Source organism: Mustelus asterias, chromosome 18, assembly GCF_964213995.1.
Source record: "Mustelus asterias chromosome 18, sMusAst1.hap1.1, whole genome shotgun sequence".
Classification (NCBI taxonomy): domain Eukaryota; kingdom Metazoa; phylum Chordata; class Chondrichthyes; order Carcharhiniformes; family Triakidae; genus Mustelus; species Mustelus asterias.
The window spans coordinates 5212248-5229217 of NC_135818.1; the positions used below are offsets into that span (position 1 = coordinate 5212248).

Here is a 16970-nt window from a genome sequence, read left to right on the forward strand (position 1 = left end):
CTTCCCATAACCTTTGATCCCATTCGCCCCAAGTTCTATTTCCAGCCGCCTCTTGAATACATTCAATATTTTGGCATCAACTATTTCCTGTGGTAATGAATTCCACAGGCTCACTACTCTTTGGGTGAAGAAATGTCTCCTCACCTCCGTCCTAAATGGTCTACCCGGAATCCTCGGACTGTGACCCCTGGTTCTGGACTCCCTCATCATCGTGAACATCCTCCCTGGATCTACCCTGTCTAATCCTGTTAGAATTTTATAAGTCTCTATGAGATCCTCCCCTCATTCATCTGAACTTCAGTGAAAACAATCCTAACCTAGTCTCATCATACATCAATCCCACCATCCCCGGAATCAGCCTGGTAAACCTTTCCAGAAGTCAAGGCATTTAGGGAATCATTAAATCCCTATGGTGCAGAAAGAGGTCATCCAGTCCCCTGAAGTCAGGGCATTTAGAGAAACGGGGCGGGAGTCTACGGCCTCACTCGTCCCGAAACTGTAAAATCCCACTTGAGGTCAACGGAGCTTCCCATTGTCCGCCCCTCGCCCGCTCAGACTCCTGTGGCAGGCAGTACGGTCAAATTCCGACCACGGTGCCTGAGCAAAGACCGAGAAGGAGCCAGTATAATTAAAGTCGATCATCGGGAATAATTGAGATTGTTTTGAAAAAAAAATGACATGGATTGAAATCAAAAATCAAGATTCACAGAAGACAGGGTGCTGCAAAAAGGCAAAGCAATGTGAAAACTTGACAGCGAGTTATGCAGCAAAATATACACTAGCCTTTAGAGAGGAGAGACTGACAGGAATAAGGCACAGACTCGACTTACTCTGCCAAGTCCATCCAATTTCAAAACTGCTCCTGTCGCCACTGCAAGAAGGGAACTATGATTACTTCCAGAAGGTAGGAGTGGTAGCCAGGATAGGGGAATCCAAATTGCTTCCAAGACTTTCCAGCACTTACTGGTTAAAATACCATAAAACATTGTTTATGTTGTTATGTTTTAAAGTTGTGGATGAAAAACAGCAGCGCACAATTATTTGGGTTTTATAACATGCATCAGAACCGTGCTGAGAAAGTAACGTTTGTTCGTGTCTTTTTAGAGGTTTACAGCATGAAAACAGGCCCTTCGGCCCAACTTGTCCATGCCGCCCTTTTTTAAAAAACCCCTAAGCTAGTCCCAATTGCCCGCATTTGGCCCATATCCCTCTATACCCACCTTACCCATGTAACTGTCTAAACGCTTTTTAAAAGACAAAATTGTACCCGCCTCTACTACTACCTCTGGCAGCTTGTTCCAGACACTCACCACCCTCTGTGTGAAATAATTGCCCCTCTGGACTCTTTTGTATCTCTCCCCTCTCACCTTAAACCGATGCCCTCTAGTTTTAGACTCCCCTACCTTTGGGAAAAGATATTGACTATCCAGCTGATCTATGCCCCTCATTATGTTATAGACCTCTGCAAGATCACCCCTAAGTCCCCTACGCTCCAGAGAAAAAAGTCCCAGTCTATCCAGCCTCTCCTTATAACTCAAACCATCAAGTCCTGGTAGCATCCTAGTAAATCTTTTCTGCACTCTTTCTAGTTTAATAATATCCTTTCTATAAAAGATATTATTTTTATCCACAGTCATTCAAACATTTCATTACAGTTAATGCCTTAGGTGGTAGCCTGGAGTTAATAAAATTAACACTGTTTTGACAAAAGGTGAACCTGTATACTACAGTGAAAAGCAACTAGTTTAACACTCAAAGAGTAAGAGCAAAGCCCATGGAACAAAAGCTGCTTAATTTATTGCTGTTGTCGCATCAGTTTAAAATCAAAGAATAAACTGGTGATAAAGAAATCGCATCCCAGTTTCTTTCATCTTACATAAAGTTGATTATTATAGGTTGATTTTGTTATCATCACATTTAAAGTTTGTTTTATTAGTGTCACAAGTAAGCTTACATTAACACTGCAATAAGTTACTGTGGAAATCCACTCGTCGCCAGAGTCCGGCGCCTGTTTGGGTACATTGAGGGAGAATTTAGCATGGCCAATGCATTTAACTAGCACATCTCAAGCAGCACAACAATCTCTCCCTCAATGTCAACAAAACTAAGCAGATTGTCATCGACTTCAGGAAGCGTAGTGGAGAACATGCTCCTGTCCACATCAATGGGGACGAAGTAGAAAGGGTCGAGAGCTTCAGGTTTTTAGGTGTCCAGAGCACCAACAACCTGTCCCGGTCCCTCCATACCGACACTATAGTTAAGAAAGCCCGCCAATGCCTCTACTTTCTCAGAAGACTCAGGAAATTTGGCATGTCAGCTATGACTCTCACCAACTTTTTCAGATACACCATAGAAAGCATTCTTTCTGGTTGTACCACAGCTTGGTATGGCTCCTGCTCTGCCCAAGACCGCAAAAAATTGCAAAAGGTTGTGAATGTAGCCCAATCCATCACGCAAACCAGCCTCCCATCCATTGACTCTGTCTACACTTCCCGCTGCCTCAGAAAATCAGCCAGCATAATTAAGGACCCCACGCACCCGGACAATCTCTTTTCCACCTTCGTCCGTCGGGAAAAAGATACAAAAGTCTGAGGTCATGTACCAACCGACTCAAGAACAGCTTCTTCCCTGCTGGCATCAGACTTTTGAACGGATCTACCCTGCATGAAATTGATCTTTCTCTATACCCTAGCTATGACTGTAACACTACATTCTGCACTCTCTCCTTTCCTTCTCTATGAACGGTATGCTTTGTCTATATAGCGAGCAAGAAACAATATTTTTTACTGTATCTTAATACATGTGACAATAACAAATCAAATCTTTCAGACTGTGGGAAGAAACCTATGAAGACATGGGGAGAACATGTAGACTCTGCACAGACAGTGCCCTGAGCCAGGACTCGAACCTGGGTCCCTGGCGTTGTGGAACAGCAGTGCTAACCACTGTGCCACTGTGTTGCCCACATGGTCCGTTATCTGAGAGAGCAGAATATTTAGTATTTGTACAACCTAACCTGACTTTCACAACAACAGGACACTTTGCACTGCCAAATATTGCCAAAACTCTGCCAAAATTTGCCAAAGTGGTTAAGGTGATAATTTTATGTCTCCCTTTTCATCTGATTCACAGTAAGGTAGTATTGAATGAATTTAGCAAGTTCAAGTTATTTCATTGTAAATGTAGCTCTAATTTGCTATATGAATGGAATACCACAAAAGCAGAAGTAGAAATAATTAGCATTCATTTACATTACCTGGAATCTTTTATCTGGATTCTTGTCCAATACAAGGGCTTCATCGGGCGGCGTGGTTCTATCATCGGTTTCCTTGTGTGTCGCTCTGTGGACAAGCCGGGGTGAGGGGAAAACTGGTTTCCAGCAACTCCAAATGGCGGGGGCGGAGGTGGAGGAGGAGGTCCACAGCCTGGGAGGGGAGGTGGAGGAGGAGGTCCAAAGCCTGGAAGAGGAGGAGCTGGAGGAGGTCCAAAGCCTGGAAGAGGAGGAGCTGGAGGAGGTCCAAAGCCTGGAAGAGGAGGAGCTGGAGGAGGTCCAAAGCCTGGAAGAGGAGGAGCTGGAGGAGGTCCAAAGCCTGGAAGAGGAGGAGCTGGAGGAGGTCCAAAGCCTGGAAGAGGAGGAGCTGGAGGAGGTTCAAAGCCTGGAAGAGGAGGAGCTGGAGGAGGTCCAAAGCCTGGAAGAGGAGGAGCTGGAGGTGGAGGAGGACCACAGCCTGGGAGGGGACATTGAGACTGGTCTGAAGGCAGTGGTGACACAGAAGGAGGTGGAACAGGCTGAGGTTCTGATTCTTGTGAGGTTGAGGTTTGTGAGGGAGATAGAGCTTCCCCCTTTAGAGCGTGCGGAGAATGGACTGACTGACCATTCAAGTTCAGCGTTGCAAGATTCAACTTTCCTGGACTTGTCAGATTGCTTTTGACGGTTTTGCCATCGTCTTGAATGTGGATGAATGTTTCTCTATCAGTCTGGATGCAAACATTGCGAAATGCTTTTGGTACAATTTCATCCGCAGTGGAAACAGCAATGTCTCTTGTTTCAGATTTACCCTCTTTTGTTTTATTTTGCAACTGATTTTTCAGTTGTGTGGCAGTCTCTTCGAGTTTAGCAAAGGCTTCAGCATGTTCCCCCCGGACATGGAAAAGTTTCAGCTCAAAGTCATTCTGTGGGGAAACAGTATACTAATTAACATTCATTCACTACAGGGATCGAAGCATATCATGGCTTATTTTTGTCCTTTAGAGGTTTGCTATATAGCTATATTTCACATTTTTATTTTTAAGTTTTTTGCCACATAAACACAGTGGTTACAAGAGCAGGTCAGAGACTAGGAATCCTGCGGCAACTAACTCAGCTCCTGACTCCCCAAAGCCTATCCACCATTTATAAGGCACAAGTCAGGAGTGTGATGGAATACTCCCCACTTGCCTGGATGGTGCAGCTCCAACAACACTCAAGAAGCTTGACACCATCCAGGACAAAGCAGCCCACTTGATTGGCACCACATCCACAAACATCCACTTCCTCCACCACCGACACTCCGTAGCGGCAGTGTGTACTGTCTACAAGATGCACCACAGCAATTCACCAAAGATCCTTAAACAGCACCTTCCAAAGCCATGACTACTTCCATCTAGAAGGATAAGGGCAACAGATACCTGGGGAACACCACCATCTGCAAGTTCCCCTCTAAGCCACACACCATCCTGACTTGGAAATATATCACCGTTCCTTCGCAGTCGCTGGGTCAAAATCCTGGAATTCCCTTCCTAACGGCATTGTGGGTCAACCCACAGCACGTGGACTGCAGCGATTCAAGAAGGCAGCTCACCACCACCTTCTCAAGGGCAACTAGGGATGGGCAATAAATGCTGGCCAGCCAGCGACGCCCATGTCTCACGAATGAATGAAAAAAAAATTGCAACTAAGTTGTCCTCAATATAGTTTTACTGGGTCAAGGCATGAATCCTCCTCAGTGTGGTGACCCTGAAGCAGCTTGCAAGGACAGGGCTCATTTTAGCAATGCCAGACAAAGTCCTGGCAGCACTGCTGCCAAATACATTATATATTTTTTTACAATCAGGATTGGAAATGTCCTTTCTTTGGGAAGCGGTTTGCTTTATATCGATAAGAAAAGCAGAGAATGCTGGAAAAACTCAACAAGCATCGGTAGGGGAAGAAAACCAAGTGAATGTTTCTAGTCCGTATGACTCTTCATCAGAACTAAAAAGAGGGAAATGTGTTAGATATTAAATTGTAGCTGGGAGAGATTGCAGCAAAGATGTAGCAAACTTAAGAATAAGAGGCAGGTGGCTTGGTGTGGGAGGAGGGGGGTGGGTGGAGGGAAAAGAGGTCTTTTGCATCGAGACAATACATGTGTGGGATATATAAAAACAGGGTCAACATGGAAGAGAAATTGTCTAAATTGTATTTTGCTTGCTTCATATCTAGCTTCATTTTAAGGTCCACATTTTGTACAATTTGCAACCGTACTGCTGTTAAAGTTCATTTAGTAGTCACAAGTAGGCTTACATTAACACTGCAATGAAGTTACTGTGAAAATCCCCTAGTCGCCACACTCCGGCGCCTGTTCGGGGACACTGAGGGAGAATTTAGCACGGCCAATGTATCTAACCAGCACGTCTTCCGGACTGTGGGAGGAAACCGGAGCACCCGGAGGAAACCCACACAGACACGGGGAGAATGTGCAGACTCCGCACAGACAGTGACCTAATCGGGAATCGAACCCAGGTCCCCGGCGCTGAGAGGCAGCCGTGCTAACCACTGAGGAGGAAGCAACAGAGAAAAGGAAATACAGATAGTGAGGAGGAAAGGTGAGACTGTGATTTCAAATTTAAGGGGCAGGGGCTTTCCAGATATTGGGATTCCTGCTCTGTCACACCCTGATCAGTCGTCTGTGGACATATACCTGCCGATATCAGCTGTCCCACAGTCACCTTATTCTCCCAGGAGTGTTAATTGCCTGGAGACTGGACTTGCACCCGAGCAGAAGTCCCCCCCTCAGATATCAAGTGATCTGATCTGATTGGCTGGCAGCTGTGTCATCTCAGCAGGGCCAGTGTCAGCAGTGGCCGCGACTGGGGTTAAAATCAGTCCCCAGCGTATGAGTCAAGGAATCCGGGATCAGCTCAGTGTGGGAGGGGGGTGTGAGGTGATGTCCAATGGGGTTGGAGAGAATGGGCCGAGGATCTTGATGGAGATGGTGGGGCGAAAGGCGGGGAGAGGGGGCACCCATGAGGGACAGGCATTGGTGGGTGGGGATGGGGAGGGGGCACACCTGAAGTGGAAAAGAAGCCCTTGAGGGAAGCTTTGCATCCTCCCCTCCCCCTCCCCCAGCCCGGTCGATCACCTTCCCCTCCCCCGCCCTACCCTTAGGCCCTTCCCCCAGTGCCTGGTAGGCAGTACCAGCGTACCAGGCTGGCAGCATCAGGCTGGCACCATCCAAGGGGGACCTACTGGACCTCCCAGGGGGCCTCAATGATTCTGTCCCGGCCTCACTAATAATATTTAAATCTATATTACCATGGATTTAAATATTGAGATCAGCCTCGTTGCCGGAATTCTGGGCCCGGTAAGGCGCAAGAGGTGAGAAAACTGGTGTGAACCCAAGTTTTCACCTCTCATGCGATCTAACTGCCTCAGCCCACCTAGCGACTGGTACGATGAGAAGGTAAGATTGACTCCCTAGGTGTTTATGGATAACACAAAACTATGTACACAGATATATATATATATATATACACACATATTTATATATAGGTACAGCCCAAGCTACAAGTTAACTCCATGCTTGCTTCTACACAGGTCTCTGTCTAGTCTCAGATGATGTATCTCTTTATAGCTCACTGTGGGTGGTACATGGTGTCCTGGTCCCACATTAACCCTTGCTACACCAGATACCCTTATATTCCAGCAATATGTCAATTTACTGCACTCCTGGTGACAAAGCTATAGAGTTGTCCGTAGAATTCCTTAAAATTTTCATAAACCCGCTGGGAGATTATCTCTACAGATGGGAGGTGCCGAAATGCAGAGCTATACTGACCATGGGGTGCAGAGTGCAAGGACGTACAGGTGCTCAGGGAAGCAGCCATAAGGCCACAAGTTCAATATGAGAGACTGCCACTTACCTATCCCCGGTTAAGCTAAAATTTGCAGATGACACAAAAATAGGCAGTAATGCCTAAGACAGTAATGAGGAAATAAGAACCTTACAAATGGATATAGATAGGTTAGGAGAGTGGGCCAAAATGTGGCAGATAGAGTTTAACGTGGATAAGTGTGAGGTCATGCATTTTGGTCAGAAAAATAGGAAGGCGACTTATTATCTAAAAGGGGAGAGATTTCGGGGTGCTCCGGTGCAGAGGGATCTGGGTGTCCTTGTTCATGAGTCAAGATGTAGTGGCATTGGAGGCAGTTCAGAGGAGTTCACTAGATTGATTCCAGAGATGAGGGGTTTGTTGTACGAAGAGAGATTGAACAGTTTAGGCCGATTCTCTCTGGAATTTAGAAGAATGAGGGGAGATCAAATTGAGGTACACAAGATGATAAAAGGTCTGGATAAAGTAGACGTTGAGCGGATGCTTCCTCTTGTGGGACATTCTAGGACGAGAGGTTATAGTCTCAGGATAAGGGGCAGCAAATTTAAAACAGAGTTGAGGAGAAACTACTTCTCCCAAAGGGTTGTGAATCTGTGGAATTCGCTACCCCAAAGTGCGGTGGATGTTGGGACAGTGAGTAAATTGAAGGAGGAGTTAGACAGATTTTTAATTGGTAACGGGTTGAAGGGTTATGGGGAGAAGGCAGGAAAATGGGGATGAGGAGCATATCAGCCACGATCGAATGGCAGAGTGGACTCGATGGGCTGAATGGCCTAATTCTACTCCTATATCTTATATTTTAGGAAAAAGACTTTAGAATAGGGTTAATTGAATAGCTTGACGAAAGAGTAAGCACAGGCAAAACAGAATAAATGGGATTCCTCTGCTCTGTATCATTCTATCGAATCTCTGAACCTGTTCTTCAAGAAATAATTATCATTACCGCTCCGTTCTGTGAGGCAAAGCACCATAAAATCAGGACACATGTTTAAATTGCAGTGGGTGATTTTTAATCGACACACCCAGATCATTATATAAAGATTTATTTTTCACATTTTTAAATACTGCTGCATTTGAGTTGAACCCGACTGATTTTCATGCTGTCCACTGTGTGGTTTGTCTTCCAGGATTTCACTGAAGGTTAGAAGAATTAGAAGTGAAATGCATCCTTTTCAAAACTGAATCCAGTTCACACATCAGCTCCTTGTGTAATCCCCGTGACAGGGGTGACATCACTGCACGGCTTACATTGGATTATAATTTCAAAGGAAGTAAAGAGTTATATAGGAAAGTGATCTTTTACAAGTCTTTTTTGGTGATTTGGATAATATTTAAGGAGTGATTTGGGCCATTAGTGAGTTTAATTTAAAAAATATGTGGAACACAGGAGGCAATGGAGGCGCTTTAACATACCGGTGCATTAACATACTACGCCACTTAGTGGTCGCACGCAGATCTGTGGCCAGGATCCATTAGAATTGCCAAATTTAGTCATGAAGATCTTCAGCTATTCAGGGAAGGAGAGGGCATTGGTAGGAAAGATGGAGGTCACTTGCCCTACAACTATAAAAGCACTGTGTCACTATATCTTTATACATTTCTTTAAATAGTTTATATTTTTCTCTGTACTCTGTCCTCTGAAACACATCCTAAGGCACGGTAGCACAGTGGTTAGCACTGCTGCCTCACAGCACAGTAAGAAGTCTCACAACACCAGGTTAAAGTCCAACAGGTTTATTTGGCAGCACAAGCTTTCGGAGTCTCAAACTCCTTCACTCATCTGATGAAGGAGCGAGACTCCGAAAGCTCGTGCTGCCAAATAAACCTGTTGGACTTTAACCTGGTGTTGTGAGACTTCTTACTGCGCTTACCCCAGTCCAACGCCGGCATCTCCACATCATGCCTCACAGCACCAGGGACCTGGGTTCGATTCCTGGCTTTGGGTGACTGTCTGTGTGGAGTTTGCACGCTCTCCTCGTATCTGAGTGCGTTTCCTCCGGGTGCTCCAGTTTCCCCTCCACAGTCCAAAGATGTGTGGGTTAGGTTGATTGGCCATGATAAATTGACCTTTAGTGTCAGGGGGATTAGCAGGGTAAATATATGGGGTTATGAGAATAGGCCTGGGTGGGATTGTGGTCAGTGCTGGGTTGAATGGCCTCCTTTTGCACTGTAGAGATTCTATGACAGCGCCAGGGACCCAGGTTCGATTCCCGGCTTGGGTCACTTTCTGTGCAGAGTCTGCACATTCACCCTGTGTCTTGCTCCAGATGCTCCGGTTTCCTCCCACAGTCTGAAAGACGTGCTGGTTAGGGTGCATTGGCCGTGTGAAATTCTCCCTCAATGTACCCGAACAGCGCCTGAGTGTGGCAACTAGGGGATTTTCACAGTAACCTCATTGCAGTGTTAATGTCAGCCTACTGGTGACACTATTTTCTATTGCTGAATTTAGAGTTTGTAGGATCTCTCCCTGTAGTAAATTTTTATGGCTCACTCTGCAAATGCTTTACAAAGATTTCAAAACGATATATCAGACAATGATTTACAAACAACTTCTGTTGTAAAACATACAGTACAGGACCTGCATTTTTTGGTGTTTTTGATTTGATTTGATTTATTGTCATATAGAAAATAGAATTTCATAGAATCCCCACAGTGCTGAGGGAAGCCATTTGACCCATCGAGTCTGCACCAACAACAATCCAATTTAGGCCCTGGTCCCGTAACTCAACATAATCAACCTGCTAATCCCTCTAATCAACTCATCCTGGGATGCTCAGGGGCAGTTTAGCACGGCCAATCCACCTGACCTGCACATCTTTGGACTGTGGGAGGAAACCGAGGCATGCAGAGGAAACCCATGCAGACACAGGGAGAACGTGCAGACTCCGCACAGACAGTGACCCAAGCCGAAAATTGAACCCGGGTCCCTGGAGCTGTGAGGCAGCAGTGCTAATCACTGTGCCACCGTGCCGCCCATTGGGATATAATGAAAAGTATTGTTTCTTGCATGCTATACAGACAAAACCATTTTGTTCGTAGAGTTCATAGGGAAGAAGGAAAGGAGCAGGTCCAGAATGTAGTGTTACAGTAGCTAGAGTGTAGAGAAAGATCATCTTAATGCGAGATAGGTCCATTCAAAAGTCTGACAGCAACAGGGAAGAAGCTGTTCTTGAGTCGGTTGGTGACCTCAGACTTTTGTATCTTTTTCCCGATGGAAGGTGGAAGAGAGAATGTCCAGGGTGCGTGGGGCCCTTGGTTATGCTGGCTGCTTTTCTGAGGCAGCCGGAAGTGTAGACAGAGTCAATGGATGGGGTGGTTTTTGTCAAAATGCAGAAAATCTATCATCACATATATCAATATATCATTCCAGGCATTATAGCAGTATTTTGTGTGTGTGTGTGTGTGTGTGTATACGGTGTGTGTGTGTGTGTGTGTGTGTGTGTATACGTTGTGTGTGTGTGTGTGCGTGTGTGTGTATACGGTGTGTGTGTGTGTGTGTGTATACGGTGTGTGGGTGTGTGTGTGTGTGTATACGGTGTGTGGGTGTGTGTGTGTGTGTATACGGTGGGTGTGTGTGTGTATACGTTGTGTGTGTGTGTATACGTTGTGTGTGTGTGTGTGTGTACGGTGTGTGTGTGTATACGGTGTGTGTGTGTGTGTGTGTGTATACGGTGTGTGTGTGTGTGTATACGTTGTGTGTGTGTGTGTGTATACGTTGTGTGTGTGTGTGTGTGTGTATACGGTGTGTGTGTGTGTGTATACGTTGTGTGTGTGTGTGTTTACGTTGTGTGTGTGTGTGTGTATACGGTGTGTGTGTGTGTGTATACGTTGTGTGTGTGTGTGTGTATACGTTGTGTGTGTGTGTGTTTACGTTGTGTGTGTGTGTGTGTATACGGTGTGTGTGTGTGTGTATACGTTGTGTGTGTGTGTGTGTATACGTTGTGTGTGTGTATACGTTGTGTGTGTGTGTATACGTTGTGTGTGTGTGTATATGGTGTGTGTGTGTGTATACGTTGTGTGTGTGTGTATATGTTGTGTGTGTATACGTTGTGTGTGTGTGTATATGTTGTGTGTGTATACGTTGTGTGTGTGTGTGTGTGTGTATACGTTGTGTGTGTATACGTGGTGTGTGTGTGTGTGTATACGTTGTGTGTGTATACGTTGTGTGTGTGTGTGTGTGTACGTTGTGTGTGTGTGTACGTTGTGTGTGTGTGTGTGTGTACGTTGTGTGTGTGTGTGTGTGTGTGTGTGTACGTTGTGTGTGTGTGTGTGTGTGTGTGTGTGTGTGTGTGTGTGTGTGTGTGTGTGTGTGTGTGTTTTAATGAACTCCCATTTGTCTCCAGCCTTTCCAGGGGTCAGGGATTAGTTCAATTTTCCTCCCCATCCTTTGGGTGGTAACCTGCCAGAGGAAACTAGCCACCTGTTGTAGGAGTGTCCCAATTAGCTGCAGATCGGGCCAGCTATAAAAGGATTTTGTAACCCACTTCAACAGGGAGGGAAGGCTAAAATCTAATGTAACCTTAACGTTGAGACAATCGGGGTAGATGGTGGCATGGTGGTAAAATCACATGGCTACCAATCTAGAGGTCTGGACTAAAGCTCTGGGAATATGGGTTCAAATCCCACTACAGCCACTGATGGAATGTAAATTCACTCGATAAATCTGAAATTGAGAACAGTGACCATGGCAACTATCAGCAATTGTTGTAAAAACCCATCTGGTTCACCAATGCCCTATAGGGAGGGAAATCTGCTGTCCTTACCTACGTGTGACTCCAGCCCCATAGATCTGTGCTGAAATGGCCCAGCAAAATGCTCAGTTCAAGGGTAATTAAGAATGGGTAACAAATGTTGGCGATGCCTACATCCCATCAAAGAAAATAGCTGCCAATTATTAGATCTTTCTTGGCGACTTGGCTGAGAGCAACCAGCTGTAAACCTTTGAACTTGCCTGGTTCAGTGCCAATGGCATTCACATATGAGGGAAAGATTCTTTGGGTGAGGTTCTCCATCTCCCCTCAGCTGTTTTCTCGGCAGTGGGAGACAGCGCGCAGTTCACTCTGGCAGGACAGCCAGAGAATTCCAACCTCTCAGATATCAAAGTCTAAAATTTCATTGATTTTAAAACTTATATTCTCCATCTGATTTGAAAGGGTAGTGGCACAGTGGTTAGCACTGCTGCCTCACAGCGCCAGGGACCCGGGTTCGATTCCCGGCTTGGGTCACTGTCTGTGCGGAGTCTGCACGTTTTCCCCGTGTCTGCGTGGGTTTCCTCCGGGTGCTCCGGTTTCCTCCCACAGTCCGAACTATGTGCTGGTTAGGTGCATTGGCCATGCTAAATCTATCCTCAGTGTACCCGAACAGGCGCCGGAAGTAAGTGTAAGCCTACCTGTAACACTAAGAAATAAACTTTGAAAATAATTACCAGTATGTATGTATGTGCGTGTATCCCTGTGTGTCTATACATGTGCATTTGTGCGTGGGTGTTTCAGTGTGTATTTGCATGTGTGTTGCCATGTGTATGTGTTTTTCAAAGTTTGTTTCTGTGTGTATATTTGATTTGATTTGATTTATTATTGTCACATGTATGAGCATACAGCGAAAAGTATTGTTTCTTGCGCGCTATACAGACAAAGCATTCCGTACATAAGAACATAAGAACATAAGAAATAGGAGCAGGAGTAGGCCATCTGGCCCTTCGAGCCTGCCCCGCCATTCAACAAGATCATGGCTGATCTGAAGCGAATCAGTTCCACTTACCCGCCTGCTCCCCATATCCCTAATTCCCTTATCGATCTGAAAACTATCTCCCCGTGATTTAAACATATTCAACGAGGAAGCCTCCACCACTTCAATGGGCAGAGAATTCCAGAGATTCACTACCCACCCTCTGAGAGAAGAAGTTCCCCCTCAACTCTGTTCTGCACCGGCCCCCCTTTATTTTGAGGCTGTGCCCTCTAGTTCTGGTTTCCCTTCTAAGTGGAAAGAATCTCTCCACCTCTACCCTATCCAGCCCCTTCATTATCTTATATGTCTCTATAAGATCACCCCTCATCCTTCTAAACTCCAACGAGTACAGACCCAATCTGTTTAATCTCTCCTCATAAGCTACACCCCTCATCCCCGGTATCAACCGGTAGGTAGAGAAGGAAAGGGGAGAGTGCAGAATGTAGTGTTACAGGCATAGCTAGGGTGTAGGCAAAGATCAACTTAATGCGAGGTAGGTCCATTCAAAAGCCTGAAGGCAGGAGGGAAGAAGCTGTTCTTGGGTCGGTTGATACGTGACCTCAGACTGTCTGTTTGTGTGTGTGTGTGTGTGTGTCTGTTTGTGTGTGTGTGTACATCCATTTGGATGCCTCAGAGTTCTTAATCATACAGTAGTCTAATTGGGATTATGGTTTACTAAGATCGGTACAGGTAGTTCATTTTTAGGTCATACTAACATCCATATTTACATATACATATTTTTGATTCTTTTCCTCCAGTTTTGATCCTTTTTCTCTCAACTCTTGGAGTCAGTGACTCGTTATCAGGTATGGTTTTTGTAGCTCATGGAGGGGGCTCTGCATCATGTGAAGAAGCTTTATGATGAGTTTTAGCTAACTTGATTATCCTGGGAGACAATGTCGCTGTGCCAATCTTATTATCACATTAATGATCAAGATTCATACACCGGCACAGTTCCTACTGCCCCCTAGCTGTGTTCAGGGAAGCCCAGCAGTGACCAGCCCTTGAATTTGGTCCCTCCCTGTCTGAATGATTAGTTCCGTGCTGTACAGTACCTATTTTTCCACTGTGCTGTTCGAGAAGCCACCACTATATACTATTGAAAATAGCCACCAGTTAAATTAATCTGCAGTCAGCCAGATATTTCTGATTATACATGAATAATAAAAATGAGTAAGGAAGAATGAAGGAAGGTTCACTGACTTTACAGAGGTAAATATTTTTAGTTAGTCAGTAGAATTTTGAATAATTCTCACCATCCAACTTGTTGCACGACAGTTGTTTCCATTAGAATCATAGAATCATACAGTGCAGAAGAGGCCCTTCAGCCCATCGAGTCTGCACTGACACTCAATAAACACCTGATCTTCCACCTAATCCCATTTACCAGCACTTGGCCCATAGCCCTGAATGTTCTGATGTGCCAAGTGCTCATCCAGGTACTTTTTAAAGGATGTGAGGCATCCCGCCTCCACCACCCTCCCAGGCAGCGCATTCCAGACCGTCACCACCCTCTGGGTAAAATGGTTTTTCCTCACATCCCCCCTAAACCTCCTGCCCCTCACCTTGAACCTGTGTCCCCTCGTGACTGACCCTTCAACTAAGGGGAACAGCTGCTCCCTATCCAAGTCCGTCTAACCTATTATCTAATTGGAAAGGAATAAATGTCCTTATTATTAGTTATGGCATTGTGTGAAGGGGTGCTGTTGTTTTATACACATTATCGCCTCGTGCTTTGTAACTTGCACTCAGAAGAAAAGAATAACTTAAGTGGGGAATGAGGGAGAAAACTAAGTTTGCGAAGGGAAGTCATGCTGAATAATGAATATCAATGCATGCGTAAAATCACTCTCTGTCCACATGTTTGTAAACATGCAACGCATGAATGCAAGATATAATAAAGGTAAATACTAATTCAAAGAGGGGGAAAGGACTTTATTCGTTGGAATGTGGGAAAATGAGGGGTGACCTTATTGAGGTGTATAAAATCATGAGGAGCATCGATAGGATGAAAGCACACACTCTTTTCCCCAGGGAAGGGGAATTGAAAACTAGGGGGCATAGGTTGAAGGTGAGAGGGGAAAGATTTAAAAGGGACCTGAGGGACAACATCTTCACGCAGAGGGTGGTGCGTATATGGAATGAGCTGCCAGAGAAAGTGGTTGACGCTGGTACAATAGCAACATTTTAAAAGTATTTGGATAAGTACGTGGATGGGAAAGGATTAGAGGGATATGGGCCAAATGCGGGCAATTGGGACTAGCTGGGAGGGCACCTTGCAAGCATGGACCAGTTGGGCCGAAGGGCCTGTTTCCATGCTGTATTGCTCTATAACTCTACAACTCTAAATAGTTGATAGCTCCTAAAAGAGAAACTACAAGAGGGCACAGGTTTAAGGTGAGGGGTGGTAAGTTAAGGGGAGGTTTTTCACACAGAGGGTGGTGAGTGCCAGGAAGGCACTGCCAGTGGAGGTGGTGGAAGCAGACATGTTAGTAACGTTCAAGGCTTATCTTGATAGACACATGAACGGGAGGCGAACAGAAGGCAAGAAACCACTGGGCGGCACGGTAGCACAGTGGTTAGCACTGCTGCTTCACAGCTCCAGGGACCTGGGTTCGATTCCCAGCTTGGATCACTGTCGGTGTGGAGTTTGCACATTCTCCTCGTGTCTGCGTGGGTTTCCTCCGGGTGCTCCGGTTTCCTCCCACAGTCCAAAGATGTGCGGGTTAGGTTGATTGGCCATGCTAAAATTGCCCCTTAGTGTCCCGAGATGCGTGGATTAGCGGGTAAAATATGTAAGGATATGGGGGTAGGGCCTGGGTGGGATTGTGGTCGGTGCAGACTCAATGGGCCAAATGGCCTCTTTCTGCACTGTAGAGTTTCTATGATTCTATGATTTCTACGTAATGGCGCAGGCTTGGTGGGCCGAAGGGCCTGCTCCTGTGCTGTATTGTTCTTTTTTAAAAAACAGGCTTGGGGACCAGGATGTGAAATTAATCCACATTCTTTGTTTCGAATGCAGGCAGCACAGTATCCTATAGAATCACAGAATCCCTATAGTGCAGAAGGAGGCCGTTCGGCCCAGCGAGTCTGCATTGACCACAATCCCACCCAGGATAAAAGCAAATTACTGCGGATGCTGGAATCTGAAACCAAAAGAGAAAATGCTGGAAAATCTCAGCAGGTCTGGCAGCATCTGTAAGGAGAGAAAAGAGCTGATGTTTCGAGTCCAGATGACCCTTTGTCACAATCTATCACAATGGTGATAGATTTCAGAGACTGTCCTCACCAAAGCAAAGACATCTGACACACTGTCCTTCGCGGAGGTTCCAACAGTAGGATTCTTCCCTGAACATACTGGGCAGGTATCGCTTCCTGCTGGGAGCCCTTTGTCCCTCCTCCTCCTCCTCCTCCAGCTTCTAGCAGTCTGGCCTGCTTTGCACTGCCTCTACTTATTCTCCTTGACATCTTGTGGTTCACAAGTAGTGCAGACTACAGCACCTACACCTGGGAGCAAGTGGAGGCTGCAGAATTCTGAGGTTGGACACAATCCTTCAGCATACACTACTCCCAGTGGATTATAATAAACTCTTAAGAAAGTAGCAAACATTCCTACAATCACATCAGCAGCCAGAATCAATCATGGAAGACATCTATGAACAATTAAACCTCAAAGTAGTTGATGATCCCTTTAAATAGCACTGAATTCTTCCTGATGCTGAACACATGGTCAGCTATGCCTGTTGAAGGGGCATTAGCTGGAGTGCTGAGATCCAAAATGGCAATGTTGGCATCAAATCAGCATGTTGGTGCCACGATCTGCCCTATTATGCATACTCCCGGCAGAGGATTCCTGCATAAATGTTAAAACACTCACTAAAATGGTGACCAGCCTTGCTCACACGAGAATGACTGCAGGGCGGCACGGTGGCACAGAGGTTAGCACCGCTGTCTCACAGCACCGGGGACACGGGTTCAATTGCGGCCTCGGGTCACTGTCTGTGTGGAGTTTGCACGTTCTCCCCGTGTCTGCATGGGTTTCCTCCGGGTGCTTCGGTTTCCTCCCACAGTCCAAAGAAAGTTAGGCGGATTGGCCATGCTAAGTTGCCTCT

General features: G+C 45.8%; 1 protein-coding gene across 3 annotated transcripts in view; it reads right to left on the reverse strand.

Annotated features, from left to right (window-relative positions):
* LOC144506920 (formin-like) overlaps positions 1-16970 on the reverse strand; it is a 285230-nt gene that overhangs the window by 162381 nt on the left and 105879 nt on the right. For 2 of the 3 annotated variants that reach the window (XM_078233299.1, XM_078233302.1), the window contains one exon: positions 3257-4173. In XM_078233299.1, the coding sequence (XP_078089425.1) occupies positions 3257-4173 (917 nt within the window). The remainder of the gene's footprint in view (positions 1-3256; positions 4174-16970) is intronic. The other variant, XM_078233301.1, reaches the window with a different exon arrangement.